We start from the raw sequence: 24,081 nt of genomic DNA on the forward strand, positions 1-24,081 counted from the left end.
GAGCCTTATTACCCATGAGCAGCACTGTTACATCAGTGACGCATGAACAGCCCCTGTGTGTTTCACAATCTACCTACAGACGCATTCCTGGTCAGCCAATGTGATCCATATCATGGCATTATCTCTATCCTTCACTCATCATTGCAGCATTTCACAAAAGCCATTCGGGCTAGGGAAATTGCGTGCGTCCTAAGTCAGAACAGCGGGTTTGCATAACCTACAAAGTGAAAGAAAGCAGAAGCGCCTTTCATCTCACCAAATGTCAGCTTGCCCTGGTCACGTCTGCGCTAGACGCGTCTGTCAGGCCAGACCGCCAGTCTGCTGTGTTGCAATGGGCACAGCCGGCGCTCTTTACCTGTGAGCGACACTGTATTCTGGAACACAGAGTGTGTGTGTGTGTGTGTGTGGGTATAATGATGATCCTGAATGGTGAGTTTCCCCTCTCTGTGTGCATTGCTATGACTCATCTCGCTGCACCCGTTTGCTGCTATGAGAGAAGGGTGACTGCGTCTTCATACACGTTCTTGTCTACTTCCATTCACTCAGATGAAAGCTAGTGGCCAAAGGTCAGGCTTTAAATGTTGCCGCAGGAATAGCAAACCTACTGTATGAATTGAGGGATGTAGAAAACAGCAGATTAGCTAAATTCAGCTACCCTGTGTGTTGGCTGACAGAGTAGTAGACTAATTGGTTTTAGGAAACCCCTGTGTAATTGGAAATCCACTTGAACTCATTCATTTCCTAGGAAGGGAATATGGATATACAGGTATTTTGTATTTAAAAAATGGTTACACAATTTAATGTAACAATGCAGCAATGCCTAGTTATGTTTGTTTAGTTGTAACTTTATTTTAATATATTCAGTTTGTGTAATATTTTTTTACATAGAATATTTAAAGTAACACATATAAATGTCTTTTATTTTCAAAATGTATATATAAATTTATACAACAGTCCTGTCTGGTTCTTGAATCTGATTGGCTGATAGTCGTGCGATATTCTGCCAGTAACAGCACTCATCCAGCCTTTCAACCTCTCACCCGTGTGTGTTACTCCGCCCACATACAGCAACAAGCAGAGGACACTCTACAGTTTTACAAATATTGCTGCTGTTGGGCAACTTAATGTACTTTTGAGGCTTTTTTAGTTAAGAATGTAGTTATTTAAATTGCAAATATGCAGTTTTTTTTATAAGAGTAGTGCCTATTTTAAAATATTTATTATTTCTAAGAGACAGCAAGTCGGCGGCTGTTAGCCTGTCTTTGAATAAAGACGGTTGATGGTGTTCATCCACAGGATTGGGGCAGAGAGGCATAATAAGTCCTTATAGGAGGGAAAAATACAGAGTGATTTCTAACTACAGCTGATCAGATCATTATTAAACAAGTAAATGACTTTAAAAGTCAACCTCTTTCTTTTGTATGTTGTAGTGCTGTATTTATACCATAGTAATATTGTGATCTCTCGATTGCAACAGAGAAATACTGGGAGATATTTCTGTAGACTGATGGCATTACATGCAGTTCAGCCTTACAATCTTAAAATGTGAATTTTATGAATGTAAAATCACCTGTTTTGTCATCACTTTAGACATTACGCTAGTGACTTATTCAAATACTAGCTCTAAAGTGATGTGAATGAGCAATGGTTTCTGCTGTTCTGATGTCAGCTGCAGATGCGAATGAAAGGCGGAAGAAAGAAGTTCATCCTACAAAAGAGTTTTGAGACTTTCCATGTTTGATTTTTCTTTTTTATACACACGATTGTGCTGTCGAACTGTTGTATGAATGCAATATCACACGAGTAGCAGTGCGATGTGGCTGTATATCAGCCTGTATATCAGCCACATTGCACTGCTACTCGTGTGATATTGCTCATAAATATTAGTTTAATATGTAATAAAAATGCTTGTTTTATAAAATACTGTATTTTTAGCATTTTTATAGGCCTATATATTATAGGTGTTATATATTACAAAGGGTTTTATTTATTTATGCATCTTTAGTAGCCTGAATTTAGCCTCTTCCGCAGATTTTTATCCATATTTGACTCGCATAATTCAGAGTACTCTCGTTTTCTACAGAATTGTGACACAGTCCCAGAGGTCAGATTAATTGTTCCTCTTACACAGAAAAATGAGTAAGGGAGAATAAATAGGCTTGTTAAATCTTTAGGGAAGCAGCATCAATCACCTGTTATGTGTCACATCGCCGTGAGGAAGCGAAAAATGAATGAAAGTAGAAGTGACACAATTCAGCCAGTGTAATGTCACAGGATTGATGCATTGAGGTACAGTACTGCACCTGGTGCACCCCTCCCCCCTCCCAACCCCCCCCCCCCACAATTTTAAATAAAATTCTCACCTTTTCTCATCTGTGAACACAAACTTGCGGAGCTTGAGGTCTCCCAGAACAATGCCGACCTGGTGGCAATGATTCACTGCAGATACAACCTGGTAGAAAAGCTTGGATGCCAAGTCTTCAGAAAGCCTCTTGCTGCTCTTTACAAATGTGTGCATGTCGCCAAAATCCTTCTCCTGAAACACATAGGCTTTGCTCTCCCCAAGAACTATGTCTTTGATCTGTGCAATGTTTTTATGATTTGACAGCATGCTGTAGGCTCTTATTTTCTCCTGGTATTGGCCCATATCAAACACCTGCATATGAAAAAAAACATGATCTGCTTAGTATAGTATTATAAGCAGCCACAGATCTACCCTGACAGAGTAAAGCAAAGGTGAATGGAGGGAATATAGGACTATAGGACTATATAAACATTTGTTTGTGGATGAAGTACTCATAGTCTTTTAGTGTCATGCCAACCTTACATATCTAATAAATGTGCTTGCGCGTTTACATGCACTATAGACCCACAAGACGGATTCATTGATATCATAAATGTGACAAGATCTTTGTAACCCCTGTAAATTGTTATAGTGCGTTGTATTATATAGAATGATTTTTTTTTTTGCTTATAATATCTATAATAACATAAAACAATGTGTTTCTTATATACCAAACACATAAATTATTAATTTAATTTTAAATATTTTAATATTTGATGATGATAATAATAATATTAATAACACACAAACATGTATATAAAAGTGAAGATAAGATTTAAATAAAATGATTAGCATTATAATGCCTATAACAAATTTAAATATATTTAAAATATCTAAAAAATATCTAAAAAATATCTAAAACACTTTAGTTACTATTTTACATTTATTTAGAACTTTTATATTTAAACTAAATATTAAAACGCACTCTCAGCCAGGAAGGACAAGACGTGTTAATTGACAAGAGAGGGTCATACTTTATATAGGTCACGTACATTTATAGTATGCAGCGGTTTACCTTGCAGAGCAGTTCCTCTCCTGTGTCCATATCTAAAGCGCTCTGCACCCCCGGTCGGTCGGTCAGGGGCACCAACAGGAACTGGCCGATGCGAGCGGGACCCTGGTGAGCTGAGGTGACGCTCAGAGGCGCTCCGCTTACCGGAGATCCCGGTGAGGATCCCAGGAGACCCGCATCTGCCGAGGACTCGCTGAGCCGCGGACATCTGCTCACGGGCTCGTCTGTGTCAAAGCGCTTGTGTCCGTGTCTTCCCGGTAACGTTACCGGGTTATGAATCCACTGCACGCTCATTCTTACAAACTACAGTAGCCGAAAGTGAAATGCCCGTACCGTCTGATTTCACGCAAACATAATCCAGCAAAAGGTTTCTGTGCAAAATGAAAATAAAAAGATTCTACTCACTCGTCAATGAATGTGAAATGCAAAAAAAGTGTCTGTATCGCAGTTTTGCAGTTTCGCTTATCCATTGTTTTTCAGTAATTGCATTAGTCCGAGGAATCTTTCTGTACTGAAGCCCAAGAGGGAGATACAGTATGAAGCAGCTGTGCGGTGTGAAATATTCCCGGTGTGGATCTGAGCCCGAAAGAAGGGCTGTCTGACTCACTGACTAAACTACTGATGCTGCTTTCTGAGCTCTACTTTCAGCTGATGTCCGATTCGAGCGAGTCGGTTCTTTTCAGTGAGTCGATTCACAAGCTTCCGTCAACCATTCCACTGAATAAAGCGATACACTGAGAGTAATTAGACCCGTGTGCACAACGGGGTTATCAAAACCATTGAGATATAATTAAATAAAATGCATTCACCTAATAAATTATTATTACAATACCGCGAATGTAACTAAATTGAGTTATGACTCCAAAGAGTCATCGAATCATTTCGACCGAACTGCTTCGTGCGATTCACTAAATTGAATCGGACTTCCCAATGCTGGAACTCCGCCCGGTTCAGACTCTCTCTAGTGACACATTCATTGCAGTCTCGACGATTGAGCAATCGCAACATGCCATTCACCTTCCAGATGAATAGTAAAAGCACGAGTTTAATCAGTTCTCCCTTTCCCTCAGCATTTCAAGCTGCATACAGAGCTTTTAAGTAACATTTATGTAAAACTGATGTCTTTGTATTCTTTTCAAATGATCACAATTTACTCCACATGTCTGGCATTGTGAAATCCAAGGAAGTTGCATTCATATTTTTCATTCTCCATCAAAACACATGGCTAGGCAATGATTAACTGATTTCGACATTCAGGGCCCATGGGGCTGTGTTGTGCTCATTAGTGCTCTGCACTATAGCTATTTATGAGCTTATTTTCTCACCAGTACATTTAATATGCATCATCTTCCTGCAAATATGTCAAACATATGTATCCTGCTTGGATAAAAATACTTGTGCGTCTGACGAATCGGTGGGTTACTCTATATTTGCAGTTCATATTTGTTAATGTGCTGATGACTCATCGCCATAAAGAGAAAGATAAGGGAGTGGTGGTTGTGCCCTTTGTAGAATAACCATACATCTTTCTACGAAGGAGATGTTTGTTTAATTTAAACAAAACGAGAATGCACAAAGAGCAGGGAAACATACGCCTGTGTGACGCACAGTCCTTTGGTCTATTAGCATATTTCAGCAAATAATTTACTAGCCTTCAGGGCACGCAAGACAAGGACTCCAGCAAACATAAATTGTGTGACAAAATAAAATCTGATGCATGCATGTGTGTCCCACACAGACTATGGGGGAACCTTTGTCCCCATTTTATTGGCAGTGACCACTCTTAATTTGGAAGGCTGTAATTGAAAGAGCACCTGTTTCAGTACAGAAAAAGAGAGCCCTGTTTAGAAAAGACTCAAGGGAATTTAGACTTCTCTTTTTTATGCTTTATCACATTGTACATTTTGGAAAAGGTAGTTTTCTCTTACAAATCTTTCTTTTAAATTCAAATTTTTAATAGGAAGCTATACAATATTATATTTGTGCATATACAAGATTTGTCAGTACTGAAACCAAATCTGGCGCTTATCTAACAAAATAACTCAAGACAACAGTCCAAAAACTAGTACACCCAGATTTATGTTGTAGAAAAATATTAAATAAAAAAAAAGGAAAAATCAAGAGAAGCAAAAAAAAAAAAAAGAAAAAAAAAGAAAAATTATGTTGAAATTTTGTAGGTTGTAATTTTTTTGCAATATTTTGCTTGAATTTAATTGCATTCTTTCAATTTCTAAATATGTTTGGTGACTAAAATATTATTTAATATTGTTTAGTAAATCTGTTTTGTTAAATGCACTTAAATATATTGCCTATATTCACTGAGAAATGGATAAAAAAATTCATTTTCAAAATGGGGTGCACTCAATTATGCTTAACATCGTGTAAGAATTCAGACTTTGATTTGATACTGCAGTTTCCGAAAAATGTGGAATATTTCAGCACGCATTGTTCGTGTCCTGCTTGCCTGAATTAGTGAAAGCACATAATAGATGGTGCAGCTCAAGCCCTCAGGTTTGGAGTTCAAACACGGTTGGATTGAGGATTTAACATTAAAGACGGATTATTTTTAGCAAGCATGTTTTCCTGCCTGTAAAATATCTCTGCGATGACTCAGTATCTGATGTGTGCGTTTGTCATGCTGCTAAGCAGGAACAGAACAGGTTTTCTGCGCTTCCTCTCCCTTTTAGAGTAAAACACCCTACACGCTCCATGGGAAATATTTACTTCTCCTTTGTTATGACATAAACAGGTGTCATTCAGACCACACTGGACAGTGTTTGTGTTATGTTTGCATGTGATTCAGAGAACATGGCTATTTGAGGTCATTCGCGCTTGAGAGCAGTAACAGGGCTCTTTTCCACTGTAATTAGCTGACTCACTGCCAGCAGCAAAGACAAAGAGAACTGATCATTCTGTACACTGGAACAGGTGTACATTTTCCTTATATAGATTGTCTGCACATACACTTATTCGGAGAAAAAGAAAAACACACCGGTGAATCTGGCCTTGGCAGGAATGCTACATTATTGTGGATGAACATTAACCATGCGAATGACTGTCAGAAGCAATTATGAAATAGGGAAGCTGTGGTCCAGTAGGTGTAAAGTCAATAAGGTTTACCACACAAGACAAACATTATAATCACATGATAAGGCTGAAATCTATAAAAGCTCCTTTCTGCTGTAATCATTTTCAAATGATTTAAATATTTAATCAGTTTCAGGAGAAATGACATAACAGTCAATTTTAGAACTATCAAAGCTTGTCAGCTCCGTACACTTTAAGAACAGCTCATATAAGACAATAGAAATAATTATGCAATCGCATATGAATATGTATTTAAGTCATACTTAAGTGGTTTAGAAAAGCACTCTGAAGATGACTAAGTACATTTTTAGTTTAAACCTAAACTGGGATGGATTTTTGTTACATTACTAATATGTAATTAAGTGTTCAGAAAGGATTTTACATAAACAAGAAGCATGTTAAAAGTGCTGTATGTAGGTGTCGACTCGTTTCTAAAGCATAAAAATACCATCATATGTTTGTAGATAATTTAGAAACAAGCTAAGTGGACATTCTTGTTTATCTAAAAAAATAAATAAACAATGCTAAAGTCAGATATTCTGCTTTTAAAATGTAAGTTACGTGCAGAAAACAGCTGTCTTGTTTTGGTTCTTTTAACCCACCCACTGCTACTTAAAGGCTCTCAAAGCATGAGGTTATTAATTTGCAAATAATATAAATATTACTTTTGTAAACATTAGGTGAGCAGGTTACATTGTAACCCCCATGTCCTAACAACACGCTACGCGATGAGATTTGCAGTGATAAACAATTTGACTGTTTGCACCAGACAAAACATGACAGAAAATTAAATACAGCCATTCAGAAGCACAGAATAGTGCACTCACGGCACTCCAGCGATTTGGTAAGGTTTGTAATCTAATTAATACATATTAAACCTCTTTAAAATTATTAAATGCAGATGCTGAATCACTGATATGTGTTGGTTTTGAGTCAGTTTTAAAGTTCAATTTCGCATGGTTTATTTTATTTTCAAGATCTGAAGTGAACTATCTGCTGCTGCTGTCAGTAGTATGGCAATAAATGTCCTGTAAAATGGCATTCAAACTCACATTATGAACATTTAACACTGAATAAAGCACATGAGGTGTATCTAAGGTGATCATTGTCAGTTTTCTATTGTTCAGCTGCAAGAAATAGAAACCGTGTTTAATATATCAATTCCTGGAGTTGGTTAGAACAAAAACTCCTTTTAATATGAAAAATAATCCTTCTATCAAGCTCCTGTTGGACCTTAATCTGGCAACCTGCACTTGCGCTTGTTTTGATCCAGGAATGCAATACCTAGTTTATCCACTGGGTCTCAAACTTACATACTGCACTTTTAAATGCAATTTTTATTTTTTAGATAATTTTGTATAAAAATATAATGTCAAAACATGAGATGTTTCATCAGCCTTCATTAAAACAGGTATACTTATGCAAAAATGAAACAACACACTTTTTCTGACCTGTAAGTATATGAACAAATAAGCAATAATACTGGATTCTAATGTATTGTAAAAGAATAAAACCACTTGTTGACTAATTGGTAAAACATAAAGGTATGAAGGATGTTGGCAAAATATAAAGGTTTAAAATTACAATTAGTTTTTAAGAACTGCTCTGTGATACTTAATTTAAATAATTTTTATTCTGAATATAACAAGATTTTTCTATAAAATCTTACTCTGAATGACACTTTAGTCGATATCTTCTGTGAAACATCAGTAATAATGCATGATTACTTTAACATTAATTAAAAAGAACCCTTTCTAATGTTTCTTTTATCGAAAACTTTCATTAAAGCTTGTATGTTTTTGCTTGAATTATATTATATTATATTATATTATATTATATTATATTATATTTTCACTTTTGCTAAAGTGTACTTTTTCATAAGAAAGAGTTCACCCCAAAAAAATAATTTCGAATTCCTATAAAAGTTTTAAATCAAAACTTAAAGTTTTACTAAAGTTTTAACAATTTTTGTAAATTACTCTGTCACAATCACCAGCTATCTTATCTCAACAACCAGAACAGGTGTGTGTATGATGCATGACTGGATCTGTAGGATCTGTAGGATCTGCAGGTTTAGATCACTGGTGATGGTTAGACACAGTATTTAATTTAATATTAACCAAATTTTATTGTAGGACAGACATGTAGTATGTAACTGTATTTTAAAGTTTTATTGAGAAAATGACTTTTAAAGTAAATTACTGTATATTTTACAGTAAACACAGTATATACAATTCTGTAAATACATATACAGCAAGATAAATGCTGCTGTAAATACGTTATTTTTGCTGTAAATGATTTACATTAAGATACTGACAAACTGTTGCCCATAGGTTAGTGTATATTCTACAGGAAACTGTTAACAGTGTTTTTTTAAACCAGTTTTGGTTACTAGCAATGCAATTGTGCAGACAAAAGCCCACATTTCTAAAAATATATTATCCGTGTCCCACAGAAGAAGAACAGTCATGAAGTAAATAATAAATAAATGGTAAATAATTACAGAATGTTCTTTATTTCTAAAAGATAAATATATATAGAAATTAAAGTAGCAATATTGCAATACAATTGTACCTATACTGTTCACAAAAGTACATATTAGCACCTAAAAATTCTAAGAGGTAGACTTTTGTACTTTTATAGTTACTAAAATGTAGCTTTGGAGCATCAAAATGGACTCTATATGTGCAATTGTGTTCCTCTTGTCATTTTGTCATGGTCGAATTGTGTACCACCTCATGACAACTCTCATACCTTTATTTCTGAGTGTATGAACTTATATAGAAAAAAGTCAGATGGCAATGAGTGTAAAGATGATGTCTCCCTGATACAGTCATCTTAGGAGTTTTATAATATATATTTTTTTCTCAAGGTCAGGGCTACCGTGAGCAGATAATTCAACCACGAGTCTTTCCTCTTCAGCGGTTTGGGTTTTGGTCACAGCTGTGTGGAGGGACTTTTGAAGTGTTGCCTAGACATCTACTGCTGGGCTCATAAAATCTCAAGTGGCAAGATTTTGAAATCCTCACGGTTTACAAGACATAATACGTTCAGCCACACTGGCCCACGTTCAGCACCACTAAAACGCTCTTGTAAACATTCCACGCTTGAGCCGGCGTCAAATTTCAAAAAGCCCAAGTTGAGCCTTTATTAAGTTTCCACACAGCTTCTGTATTCCTACTGAGAACTTTCCTCATGCGTTGTAGTTTTTTTCACACAATGTTCTTAAGGATCCAGTTACACTAGAATCCTCCAGTGTTTGTTGTGGTTGGTGTTATCATCAACAATCAATGACGATGAGTAAGAGCTCATCCTCTCAGCCTGAGGAAATGAAGTGTGATGTGGTGGTTATTAAGGGCAGTTTTCCGCACCACACAGACGCCAATCTTCAGGCAAGAAAATAAAAGTACAGTCATTCAGAGATGCAGGGCATCGCTGCTTACAACCGTATGACCTTCAGAGAGATGTCTGGAATGTGGAACTGGGTTGAGACCCTCCTATGATGCCTAAGTGAGAGGTTAAACGGTGAGAGCGGCGTCTGCGAGCTCTGCCGTAATGCTGTGCTAATGGGTTCAAAAAAGCATAGAGTAGCTGAGTTTAATTCCGTTTGCAAAAGAAATACAAGAGGGGAATCTCTTAAAAGCACATTAATGCCACTCAAGCGCACAGTTTACACTCGTCTTGAGTCTGTTCGCTCGAATCCTTCTAAACCTTTCAGTCATCAAGAGTGAGTCAACTGTTCTGAAATTATCAAAGGGAGAAAGAGCTTAGCATTTCAAAAGAATTTAATTGCAGCACATTAACAGGATTTCAATGGCCTTCAGCATTGTAGTGCAACAGAGGAGATTTACACCAATAATGCTGTGAAAAAGCAATAATTTCATAGGCGTCATGGCAGGATGCCAGGGAAGACCAGGAGGAAAGTGTCGTAGTTTAATTGGAAAATAAGCTGTTTTCAGACAGATGATCCTTTAATATTGCTTGAGTGAAGCATCTGTATTACCTTTTCGCTATATTTTTATTAACTGATGTGTGACTAATGATCAGTGCAGGTCAGAAATATGAAAGAATTTACCCAAAAATGATATGAATTTGGGTGGCACGATGGCTCAGTGGTTAGCACTGTCGTCTCAAAGCAAGAAGGTTGCTGGTTCGAGTCTCGGCTGGATCATTTGACATTTCTGTGTGGAGTTTTTCCCTGTGATTATTTGGGTTTCCTCTGGGTGCTCCGGTTTTCCCGATAAAGGCATGCACTATAGGTGAATTGAATAAATTTAATTGGTGTGTTTGAATGTTAGAATGTATGGATGTTTCTCAGTACTGGGTTGCGGCTATAAGGGCATCTGCTGCATAAAACATATGCTGGAATAGTTGGTGGTTCATTCCACTGTGGTGACCTCTGAAACAAAGACTTAGCCAAAGGAAAATGAATGAATGACATGGAATTATATAAAACGGTAGACATTATCTAACCTTACCTTATTCACCTTATTCTCAGCTGTCGAGTGGGCGCTGCCATTTGAATCATTTTGTCTCGCGACTTCCAGTCACATTCACTTTCATTAATTTTTTGACTTTAACAACTGCTCGTTACGCTACTTGATGTTGCAATTTAATATTTTCTTATTATATTATGCTACTTGGTCTGTGTAGTCATGCAAACATTTGTTTGTTGAGCAAGTAGTTTGGCCATTTTCTGCCGTTTATTATTCCTAGTCATTTCTCCCATAGGCGACTGAATCGGAAGTTCTAAGACAATCGCGAAAACAGGCGCACTTCCGCATTTTAGAATAAGGTCAATAATGTTGCACTATGGCAACATGCTCTTTATGTTCACTTTTCTGCCACTTTTCTTTAAGACCAATGTGCTATTTGTTGTTGGAAAGAGAAGACCTTAGTTTAGCCAATAGCCATGTTCCCATCCACCTATTTTTATGCACATTTTGCATATGCGCCCAAAAACCATTGATGGAAACGCCATGATGCGCTTAAATTTTAAAAATGCACATAAAAAAAACTAAAACTATAAAGCATAAAAAAAACAACTTTTTATTCGAAAAGATGCACATAAACTATGATGAAAACACTTACCAATCAAATTCCAGCATGCGCATTAAAAAAGGTAATGTGATTATATTAGAAGAGATCATGTGATGATGAAAATGTGAGTAAATGGACAAACTAGCAGGCTGAGCACATTGTAAATCATCTGAACTGTTGTTTTGGTCATTCTAAAATGCCTTACTGTTTAAATATTAGTGTTATCATATTATTAATGACCACCAGAATCAAGAGCGTCTGTGCTTTGCATCTGACGCCTTCAAACGACACTGTGCATTTACTGCGTGTCAGAATTTCTGAGGCGCAAGTGATTTATTAGATGAAGAAAAGATCGACGCAGCTTCTCCTACTGCAGCAAATTCAGGTTTTACTGTTTATATTTGGCACCAGTTAATCAGGAAGTGACTATTTTGTTTGCTTTAACTCGTTAGATGAAAACACTGCTTTATTCGCACGTCTTTTATGCGATAATCCAGTTTTGCACAAAGTTCATTCGCATTTTTGGATAGAAACATTGCTGATGATGTGCTTTGGTTAAGTCACATGATGTGCAGTGTTTTTCTGTAGCGCGATTTCTGACAGATTGGCATATATTGTGAATAGTAGCTTAATTCAAATGAAAACGGCAATCAAAACAAAGGAGCAACTCATGTCAGACCCACTTAAAAACCTGAGACATCACCTCCAGTAAGTTATACTGACATATTCACAACTCAAAGTTTTTATCAAGTACTTTTTTGTAAATAGATGTATGTAAATCAAATGTATGCGTTGCCAAATGGAATGGAATGTGCAATATTGCAATAGCTTAGCTAGCTAGCAAAGTCATCTGTGATCTTTTTTTTTGTGTCTTTTAGTGTATTTGAGAGGACCACCATGTTTTATAGTAAGTGAAGGGAGAAAAGGACAGAACTGGCTCTTCCTGCAGATGAAGATGCGATGGTTTTAGTGACCATGAGAGTTATGCAGATTGGACATTTGATAAGAGCAGTGATGGAGACAGTTCAAGTCAGTTATCTCAGAGGCAGATAAGACAGGTGTAGTATGGTATATAGTGTAGTACATGTATATAAACATTGTTAGCTAGTAGCTACATTATTCTGATGCATCTGGATATATTACACTTCTTATTTATTTGTTAAAATATTTACTGGAGGAGATATTTATACCGACTGTATGTTGTATACATGATAAAAAATGTTTATTTTCAGTTATATGCAGCAAAAAGAATTGATTAAATAAAAGCTGTTATAATATCAGTTGTTGGAAAGCATGTGTAAGGTGTCATTTATAAGTTCTGTTAAATACTGCAACACCCATTAAATCCATTTCAAACAACATTTCAAACAACCAAATTATTAATTACAGGAAAAGTTCTAAATTACACATTTCTAACTTAGATCTACTATTGGACGTTGTTGCTACAGGGCATCTGGAAATTATTCATAGCGCTTCACTTTTTCCACTATTTTGTTACTGCCTTATTCCTAAATGGATTAAATTCATTTATTTCCTTAATTCTACACACAGTACCCCATAATGGCAACGTGAAAAAAGTAAAAAAAAAATTTTAATTGTTGGCATTCATTGTTTTTGAATTGTGGCCGTTACGCCACTGGCTACCACCATGCTTCACTGTAGGGATTAGCCTGGTGATGAGCGGTGCCTGGTTTTCTCCAAACAGAATGCCTGGCATTCACTTCAAAGAGTTCAGTTTTAGTCTCATCAGACCAGAGAATTTTCTTTCTTATGGTCTGAGAGTCATTCACATGCCTTTTGGCAAAATCCAGGTGGCTTCCATCTAGCCACTCTACCATACAGGCCTGATTAGTGGATTGCTGCACTGATGGTTGTCCTTCTGTAAGGTTCTCCTCTCTCCACAGAAGAATGCTGGAGCTCAGACAGAGTGACCATCGGGTTATTGATCACCTCCCTGACTAAGGCCCTTCTTGCCAATCACTCAGCTTAGATGGCCGGCCAGCTCTAGGAAAGTCCTGGTGGTTCCAAACATCTTCCACTTAGGAATGATGGACGCCACTGTGCTCATTGGAACTTTCAGAGCAGCATACATTTTTCTGTAACCTTCCTCAGCCTTGTGCCTCAAGACAATCCGGTCTCAGAGGTCTACAGAAAATTCCTTTGTCTTCATGCTTGGTTTGTGCTTTGACATGCACTGTCAACCCTTGGACCTTATACAGACAGGCGTATGCCTTTAAATCATGTCCAATCAACAGAATTGACCACAGTTTTTTTTTAATTTTTTTTTTTTACTGCACTTCAAGTTAAGCCATTTTAAGAAAAGAAAAACAGTCAAATATTTTTTTAAAGATCCATAATAATGTGTGCAGTAGAGGGTTAAGCTGCTAATATTTAATGCTTGATACGGCTTATATTTATAATAGATTCATAGATACTCTGTGTGAACATTTGGAAAGATTTTAAAATAAATCCTTTAAATAATTAAATGCATTTATTCAGCAAATATGCATTAAATTGATCAAAAGTAACAGAAAAGTAAACTTTTGTTACAAAAAAAGTTCTCCGGAAAGAGTAATACTTAATATATCTATTAGACAATTCCAAAGGAAAACATTTTTACAAAATTTTATAAAAAAAACAAAAACTATTGAATTCGTATCAATATTTACATTTCTGAATCTGATCAAACAAAAACCATCTTTTTGAGCAAAAGTGACTACTTTTTTAAGTCTTAACGATAGTACTGCACAACAACAAATGTATGTTTCATGCTGATTTTATACACATTTTTTTATTTGTTTTTGTAAGGTTTTCAAAGCATTTAAAACAAATATCTTATGTGGCCTATAAAATACTCTGGGACATTCTTTTTGAGGGCAAATATTACCCCTTAAACATAGATTTTTAACATCGTATCAGAGTCAAAAGATTTCCTGGTGTCATTTCAGACTTGTTAACACCAGTTTTAAAGTGCATTTGGCCCGGCAGCACTTGCTCAACTCAAGTAGAACAGAAGTGCCCCTGTCAGCTTTGTTCAGAGGTGTGCAGGGGTTACGCAACCGCTATTTCCATAAACGTGAACTCGTGAGAGCTCTGTTCAGGGTCAGTGACTGGTCCGTACTTGTCGAGGTAGCGTGGATTGAGTGAATGCTCAGAGGAAGGTGTTACGGTAGCATGTAGGTGGAGGTAATTAAGAGAAGGAAACATGCATTATTAATGGTAATGAGTTATAATAATAGACTGCGGCGTGATCAGTCGTGCCCACCACTTTGAGTCTCTGGCATGTTGATGTACCCGCTGTTGTTCCCTGGACCTGTCAAACTCTCACTCGCCAAAATCGAGAGCTCTCAGCTGAGTCGTGATACGCTCGGGACACAAGGCTCTGTGTGCCATATGAGGAGTAAAAAGAACTAGCCGTATTTGCTTTGTCTCTCCCACCAAAGCTGATGATGAGATTAGTTTTACTATAAACAGGATGACGAAAGCTCTCAGACGGCTCTTGCTGACACCAAAAACAAACTCATTATGTAAATTGCCTCACGCTCTCGCTACAGAGTGCCAAATTTCCCACAATGGGGAAATGATATGAAATGAGGCTGTGAATCGAATCTTCATGGGAATTGAACGAGCCGGGACAAAAGGCAAGCGTGGCCCTATATGGATAATGAGACTCTGTCTCTCCATATCGAGGAGAACAAAACAAACTAGATTGAGTATCAGCTGCTGTGCGGTCCAAAGTAGAATTGGCATACAGTATGTGCAGTCTGGAGCTGGGATGAGGCCTGCGTGTTTTTGGACACACTGTACTTGATAGATGGAAACAGAGAAAAGGCTCATCGAGAGCGTCTGTGTGCCAGCGCATACTTTAGCGAGTTGCTGATCTTAGAATAAACCTCATATATCTGCAACGTTTCTAATGATTCCGCCAGCACCATTCGAGTTGAGTCGAGGCAGCTTTGTGTGTTGTATATGAATATTTCTGGGTGTTTGTTATTATGAAATGCATCATTTTATTGGACAAGTAAAAATTATTTATATTTCACTATTTTATCAAAAGTGACATTATGGTCACAAGTGTACTAACACTGTAAAATTCAAAAAGTGAAGGTAACTGTCCATTTGAGGAAATCGATTGCAACAAACCACCGAGTTCAAAAACTAATCCTAATGAGTACTGTGAACTTGATCCATTTGAGTAAATGAAGCAATTTGAGCACAGTAAAACCTAATAAATGATGAGAACTCAAACCAGCTGAGTACTGTAAAACCCAATAAGTTAGGGCAACTCAAACCATTTGAGGAAACCGATTGCTACAAACCATTTGAGTTAAACTAATCTATATACTGTAAGTACTGTGAATCTACTCCATTTAAGATAAAGTAATGAGGTATTTCAGCCTGATCTCACGGGGAAATGTAAGTATTTTACGTTTTGTCAGTTTAGTGGCTATGAATTTGTACAAGTTCAGTCGTTCAAAAATGTACGATTTCAAAAAGGAGGCGTGGCACCCAACCCCACCCCTAACCCCAACCGTCATTGGGTGATGAGCAAATCGTACTAAATTGTACAAATTAGATTGTACGAATTCTTACAAATTTGCCACTAAATTAAAGTTACGAATTGCTGTGAGATTGCGTTGGGTAACTCATTACCTTCAACACGGAGTTCAAAACTCTTCAAATGAGTAGAATTAACTTTCAGTCAATTTTGAGTTAACTCCACTCAGTTCATTTGATAAAGTTGACTGTTGGGTTTTACAGTGCACTAAAAAGAAAACGTTTAAATTCATTGTGTTATTTTAACCTTTCTAGTTATGTGATCATACACTTAAAAATGGCTTTAGCTGCTTGTTCAAACTACTTATTTAAAATTAGTTGAAACAACACAATCAGTCCACAATCCACTTTAATTTGTAAAAGCAATGAAGTTAACTTAATTGATTTGTGTTGGAACAACATAAAATAATTGGGTGGAAACCAGCATTTTGCTAGAATCTTACATTTAATTTTTTTTTTTCCAAAAGAATAATAACAAAAGACATACACTACCTGACAAAAGTCTTGTCCCCTATCCTAGATTTAGGAACAACAAATAATAACTTGACTTCTAGTTGATCATTTGGAATCAGAAGTGGCTTATATGAAAGGCAAAGACCTGTAGATTATGCTTACCTTACCAAAATAAAATATAATCTGAGACAAAAGTCTTGTCATTTAACAGACATAATGTACAGTACAGAATATAAAGTCATGCTGCAGTGGAAAAAGAATTAATATTGAGCTTACATGACTGCATCCATACATCTCTTCAATGACTTAAATAACTTGTTAATAAAGTCATCTGAAATGACAAAGAAAGCGTTCTTGCAGGACTCATTCTTTGAATTCATCTTTAATGCCTCCTCCATCTTACCCCAGACATGCTCAATAATATTCATATATGGTGACTGGGCTGGCCAATCCTGGAGCCCCTTGACCTTCTTTGATTTCATGAACTTTGATGTGGAGGCTGAAGTATGAGAAGAAGCGCTTTCCTGCTGAAGAGTTTGTCCTCTCTTGTAGTTTGTAATGCAATGGGCAGCACAAATGTCTTGACACCTCAGTCTGTTAAAGTTGTCATCCATACTGAATGTAATCCCAAACCATGATTTTTCCCTCACCAAACTTGACTTAATTTCTGTGAGAATCTTGGGTCCATGCAGGTTCTAATAGGTCTTCTGCAGTATTTGTGATGATTGGGATGCAGGTCAACAGATGATTCATTGGAAAAATCTACCTTCTGCCACTTTTCCAAACGATCAACTAGAAATCAAGTTATTATTTGTTGCTTTTACAACTGGATTCAATGACAAGACTTTTGTCTGGTAACTTATAACAGACATAATGATAATAACAAGAAAAGTTTTTTTGAGCATCAAATCAGCATATTATAATGATTTATAATGTTCATTGTTGTTGTTGATCTTCTTCTTCTTATTATTATTTTTATTATATGCACAAAATCTTGTTAATTATGGCAAACAACTGTCCCAGTGTTGTGACGGTTCATTCTGGGTTCAGGAGTTAACTGTGCAGACATTCCTCAGGTTTTGTCTTTGCACTCAGTCTGTTCCCACCTCAAACAAAAGCTCTTAACACAGTCCAGATGCCTTTGGAAGCAAGTCAGAGAAGGAAAATTATCCTCTTGGTTTTCAGGAGTAAATATTTTCATCAGTTTGGAAGGTAAATGGAAACAGCCGGAGCTGGCCGAGGAGGAGAGACATTCCCCTGCTGCTTCTTTGACACTTGCTTGGTGAGAGAAGAAGGCAATGCAACATGCCAGCTCCTGCAACGCTCCTGATGGAAGAATAGAAGCTAACGTAATAGACCACCGTGCTTGTGCCTTGGTCTGTCTGAGTAACAGCAAGCTTTTGGATCTCGTTCAGAAGATGTAAAAATTTATAGGTTGTATGTTCTGCCTGAACCCTGTTATTAGACTTTCACTATTACTTTAACAAGCAAACTAACCAAAATCGTGAATGTATTTGCTACTTTACTTTATTTTCAAGAGCTTGATAAAAGTTGGGCTGTTTTCGTTAATGTAGTTATTTACTTTAGTTAGTAGCTTCTGCTAAATAGTCTAGTTTATAAAATATTGCACTTACGTGAAGACCAATTTTTAAGTGAAGACACAATATCTCAGTAGCCATGCTAAAATACTTTTAGGTAAAAACACTGTTTTGTCAAAAACGTGCAAACTTGTCTGTGGTACATATCCAAAGAAATAATACCTACAAAGGCCATCTTTGCACAATAAATCTAAAATGTCTCAAGTGAGTGCATTTTTCATTCAACTGTTTTGTTCAAATAGCTGATTCATTCAGGAATTTGTTCCTGCATCTCAGTGTGCATATGTCCGTACTTAGTTTTAGGGCTACAACTTACGATTATTTTAATAATCGATTAAGCTGCTGATTATTTGTTTTGAACAAGAAAAGCATTCATTACCAACCATTTATTAAAAAAAACTCATCCCTGAGCTGTTATAATAATAATAAAATAAAAAACTAACTGAGTAGTTTTGTCCTGTTTTCGGTCCAAATAAAAAAAAAAAAATTCTTAATCTAGATACATACTAGACACATAAAATAGCGTATGTAATTATGTCTTGTTTTCTGAAGAAAAAAACAAACTCAAAATTAAGTGAATGTTTGCTTAAAACAAGCTAAATTATTTCCCAATGGGGTAAAGAAAATTATCTTAATGAGATATAATCTCAAACAGAAGTTTTAAGCATTACTTAATTTTCTCATGCCATTTTTCGTGTCTAGTAGTCTTGATTTAAGATTTTATTTAGATATTTGAACTGGAAACGAGACAAAATGACTAAGCAAGAGAAGCTTTTGATAAAGTGCAGCTATTCATGACAATAGATTGAAAAATGAATGATCCAAAAAAGTTAATTAAAACCTAACTTCTTAATGTTTTTAGTCTTGCTATGCAAAGTAACTTTACCACTTCTGTTTTACTACTGTTATTAACCCTTTCACTGGTGAGTTTAACATATTCTATCTGGAACTGGAAGTTTTTTTTTAGGCGCTCATTATTTTCGCCAACGTTCACCCTAAATGTTTCCATGGTGACGCGTCATGTTTGTTACTTGACACACCGCAGACACAATAGCGCTGTATGACATGTATCCCTTTTAATTAGTTTTTTTCCGTTTTAATTCAACATATTTACAAGCTTGTTCATCATCTCATCAGCTACCTGACATTCCAATTCACATAAACGTGTGAGGGCATTGTGTTTTTAATGGCGGTATAAATGATCATGATCGTGATCTATATGGGTGTCATCATGTTTACTTGCAGCCGCGTGTTTGCCTCATTTATAAAAAAGGACCATGCATTCAGCACGTAAATTCATTGGTTATTCTAAAAATACATGCAAGTAAGTGGGATTCTGTAGTGATTTACCCTGCTTTTGAACTCCCTCCTCATGCCTGTCTATAAGGTGCTGAAATCTGCATCAGTGCGTGAGAGAGGCCTTGTTCACTCCACTCTGAACTAAAGTGTTTTTTTTTTGTTTTTTTTAAATAAGCATCCCCATGTCGTGCGACACAACAAATCGATTATGAAATTTGTTGCCAACGGTTTAAGTAATCAATTTTTATTGATTTTATTGATTTGTTGTTGCAGCCCTACTTCATTTTAAGTAGATGAGAAGTGCTCGCATGAAATCGTATCTATGCCAATATTGTTACATACACATGATGGACAATTTACAATGTCATGTGGCCCCAGGAGAGGATTTGTGAACCGATGTGTGTAGGTCAGATGACAGTGACAACATGGCAGATGCAGTATGTTTGCTTTTTATATATAAAATACTTTTAATGGCTGTCAGAGATGTATAAAGTACTAGAGACCCAGACTTAAGTAAAAGTATAAGTGCTCAATCAAAAAGTGACTTGAGTAGAAGTTGAAGTCCTCTTTAAGCACCAAACTTAAGTGGAAGTACTAAAGTATTCAACATTTTTTGTACTTAAGTATTGCAAGTAGTTTATTTCAAAATTTACTAATGTACTGAAAGTAAAAGAACAAGTATTGTGTAATGTAGTTATTAAAGAAAGCAGTCAAAAGAATATTGTTTTCTTTGTTTTGAAAATACTTTATTTGGGGCACGTGATTAAGCAGAACGAAAAGAAACATGACTTGCGATACTGTTTTTCTCTCGCGCTTGAACCACAGATCTGACAGACTATAACAGCTTTAACACACACCTTTCAAAGTTGTGTGTCACAAAAACAGTTCGTAATCCATTTAAAACGCTATTCAGTTGTAAATGCTGTAAACGGAAGTTCTGAACATTCTACCGGAAGACGCTGGTCACTATGGCGCCCTCAATGCAGTAGCCATGAAAAGAGTCTATAATTGTAACGAGTAGGGGTGTGAATCTACACTGGTCTCACCGTTTGGTTTGGTTCCGATTATCATGCCATCGATTGGGTTTAATTCGATATCTTGGTGTATCATCATGCATTGACGATGATTGGATTGACGCTCATCGCAGCTGTTGTCACACTACAGGAAAGTGTCTGAAATCTTCTGAAACTGCCAGAACTTAATCAGAGGAAAAATCTGATCGCAACGAGCACTAAGCGGCTGTCAGTGAACATGTCAAACCAACGATCAAAGATCACAGATCACAGATTTTAGCCTAGGATGTCAGGAAACTTTTAGGATTTCCCAGATTTGTCTCAGATGAGAGAATCAAGGCTGAAATCTTACAGTGTGAGGAGGGTTTTACTCACGCATTTTTATCATTCGAAATTTGTCATGTAATACCATTTAAATTGAAGATAAAGAGCTCTTCAAATTACTCTTCAAAATAAAGAGTAGGTGATGTATGCTCTTAATTTTGAAAAGGTTTGACTAATTTCCTTGTAAAAAAAATGTAGTCTTTGACATCTTGGTCAGGATCCTGGGCAATTTGTAACAGAAGATTCTGGACCATTTGTAACATTTGCAAGTACTTTTACCTTTAATGTTCCATCCTTGTGAAATGACTTGTCTAATTCTCCACGAACATCTGAGACTGGCCATATTTAAAAAACGTCTGAACACATAACTGACTTTTATTAGCAATTATTAATTATTCAAGTACTGTTTTTCCTGTTTGTTTGTTTGCTTATTGTAATAAAAAATTAACTAATTGCTAAACTTTCTTGGGCTTGTCATGGCATTTATATATAGCTACTTTCTGGTAACCCGAAGTGCTTCTATTGTTGTCATTTCCAAGTCGCTTTGGATTAAAGTGTCTGCTACATTACCAAATGTAAAGGAGAAGACTTTAGGAGTAAAGTGAATGGAACTGGAGGGATCACGTTGCTGCCGTGACCCGGATGGGATTGAAGTTTATTGGGGTGAGTGTTACAGAGGCCAGAAAAAGTTGCGTGGGTAAATCTCACTTTCGTTTCTTTGAGAACACATTGGTGGCTATAATGTTTATCAGCCTTATTAGCATACCTTCCTCTTATGTCTGTTATTCCAGTTTGAATTTCACTTGAAAAATGCGAGTAGACCTGGAGATTACATATTGGTGCCGTGACCCGGATGGAAGTCAGGCTGCAGTCTTAATGGCTGATCAGACTGAACGTGCTTTTAATTTCTGAAAATGTGAGACCCACTGCACTGCCTTTTTGTTAACAGACTAAGTACTGGAACGCATGACGTTGAGCATTTTTCCGCAAAGAGTTTCCTTTTTTTTCAGCTGCAGGTGCACAGAGTAGTCGGTCAAAAATGCGAAGCGCAGCAGGTGTGTGCATAAACTGTGTGCAAAAACTTTCTGCCTATAGAAAACCATATAAAAAGATGCCTCTTATCGCAAAAAAATGTGTTTGGGCATTATACAGTCCTGTTAGCACATCTCTTATTGCAGACATGTTTGTTTAAATCACACTAGGAGTGACTGCAGGGTTACAGTTGTACTGTGGCTTAGATGGGTATGAGGTTTAGGGGGATGATTTTAATGGAGGCCCATAACAGCTGTAGGTTACATTTGGTGCAATGATGCCAATTTGAATCATGCTAGGAGTGTTGCAATTTGAATCAAAAGGGTTTCATTGCTGCCATGACCTGTATGAATATAAGGCTTAATGGCTGAGTCTAATAGAGGTAGTAAGAGATGTGCAGGTAAATCTTACTCTGCTGGATTTAAGAGACTGCTGTCATTAGCATCTTTGTTACCACAGCTAAATGAAATAAATGTTTGAGACACTGCTTTGAATTCTGCTATGTGTGATGCAAGTTGAATCAGAGGGGTCACATTGCTGCCATGACCCAGATGAGAATGTGGTTTAGGGAGGTGAGTGTAATGGAGACCAGTACGAGCTGTGGGTTACACTGGTGCCATGACCCGGATGGGAATGAGGTTTAGGGTAGTGAGTTGGCGCACCTGCCTCCCCACTGCGAGTGGTACCAGAGGGTTTACATCTAGAGTATTTACCAAGGACAAATGTAGCCGAGCATCAGAGTGAGCGGGATCCTTTCCATGATCATCCATGCACAAGAAACTATCAAAAGACCCGGAGATGGGTAGCAAACAGTGGAAGGATTTCCTCCAGATGTCTTTCTACATCCTGTCTTGCCCAAACAAACACTCAGCACAAAGACAGAGGGACACAAAGCAGGGATCCTGCATGTGCTCTATTACACCATGTATCCTCCTGTTCTCTTGTGTTCTTCAGGCCTGATGCCAGGCACACTTATCACTGTCTATCTGTTACTAGATGTCTCCTGTTTGTGGGATATGTTTTAACTCAAATTTATGGGGGAGAAAATTTTATTTCAGTTAAAATTGAGTGACGTGTTATAAAAATTGGCATGCTAAATCTATCTGAATCTCTTTCAACAATAGCACAATTTAACAAAATGTAATACAGCAAGCCAACCCAGGCTCATTCTGAAAACGTACCTCTATATACATTTCTGGAGACCGCCAACTATGTCCCAGGATCTAAGTTTTTTTCACAGTTTTTTTGTGTCGCAAATCCACCAGAGGCTGCTGTGTAAACTTTTTGAGGTCTCAAATTTCTCTCGCGAGTGCCATTCGCGGCTGCTGTTCTCGCGTAAATTCACCCAATTTATGCTGTCGACTGATTGTTTGACTTGACTGACCGATTGACTGATCGACTCCTCCTCCTTCCTTAAACCCAACCAATAGTACTTTAAAAAGCACAGATTGACCTGCCCACCCACTTTCCTAATCCCAACAAACAAATTTAAAAAGGAATCCAGAAAAAGTAAGCCCTAGCCTGTTTATTACCACATTCTCACCCTGTTATTTACTCGTTTATTATATTTTTTGTATTCTGTTTTTGTCTTACTTGCTTTTTTGAACCTTCTTTACCGGACTTAAACCCTGTCGTCATGGTCATCTCCTCTTCACGTCTCAAGTCCACTGACGTATTTGGCGAGACAACTGGACAAACTGTTAACAGCAGGAAAGTTGTCCTTATGGAGGTAAGGGGTCAGCTGGTAAGTGTGAAAAAGAACAATGTCATACTGCCCCGTAACATTTGTTTTTTAAAAATCAAATGCAGCCATACATACTTCTGGCTGCATAATTCTCAATCTAATGTATAGGGCTACGTTTTCAGAATGTAGTAAGCATCTGCATGTTTGTATGGTGTTGGTACTTGGCAAAAAGCACAACAAAGAAGACATTTGTTCTGTAAATTCTCTTTGATTAAAGTAACATTTATGTACAGCATAGTTTTTCATGCACAAAAGCTTGTTTTCCAAGTAGCACAAGCGCCACTCTTCACTGCTACATAACAAAAACTTGTCTAAATCCCAACATAACAGAACATTAAACGCAATACTGTCTGAGCCTTTTCTTTTTCAAAACACAAAATAACTATTAATTTTACATTTATTCCCTTCATCCGGTTCCACGCAAAGCAGTCTGGGATCTGGAAATCCCCTGCTCAAAGCCAAAGAAAATTATTACTGTAGACTGTAGAAACTGTAGAAGTCGTAGAAACTATTTTTTTTTCACTTAGAAATTGCAAGGAAATGGCAAGTAGCACATTTAATCAGGCATGCCATTGAAA

The 24,081-nt window shown here is 36.9% G+C and overlaps 2 protein-coding genes across 3 annotated transcripts in view; one reads left to right on the forward strand and one right to left on the reverse strand.

Annotated features, from left to right (window-relative positions):
• The window catches only part of trib1 (tribbles pseudokinase 1), a 7,988-nt gene extending 4,020 nt beyond the window's left edge, over positions 1 to 3,968 (reverse strand). Inside the window, exons 1-2 of the mRNA XM_087295881.1 lie at positions 3,360 to 3,968; positions 2,364 to 2,656 (exon numbers count right to left, since the gene is read on the reverse strand). Coding sequence (XP_087152007.1) covers positions 2,364 to 2,656; positions 3,360 to 3,650 — 584 coding nt within the window. The 5' untranslated portion in view covers positions 3,651 to 3,968. The remainder of the gene's footprint in view (positions 1 to 2,363; positions 2,657 to 3,359) is intronic.
• The window catches only part of LOC147832604 (uncharacterized), a 142,953-nt gene that overhangs the window by 11,978 nt on the left and 106,894 nt on the right, over positions 1 to 24,081 (forward strand). The gene's annotated exons all lie outside the window — the stretch shown is intronic.

This window comes from Danio rerio, chromosome 19 (genome assembly GCF_052040795.2).
Source record: "Danio rerio strain M-AB ecotype USA chromosome 19, GRCz13ab, whole genome shotgun sequence".
NCBI lineage: Eukaryota > Metazoa > Chordata > Actinopteri > Cypriniformes > Danionidae > Danio > Danio rerio.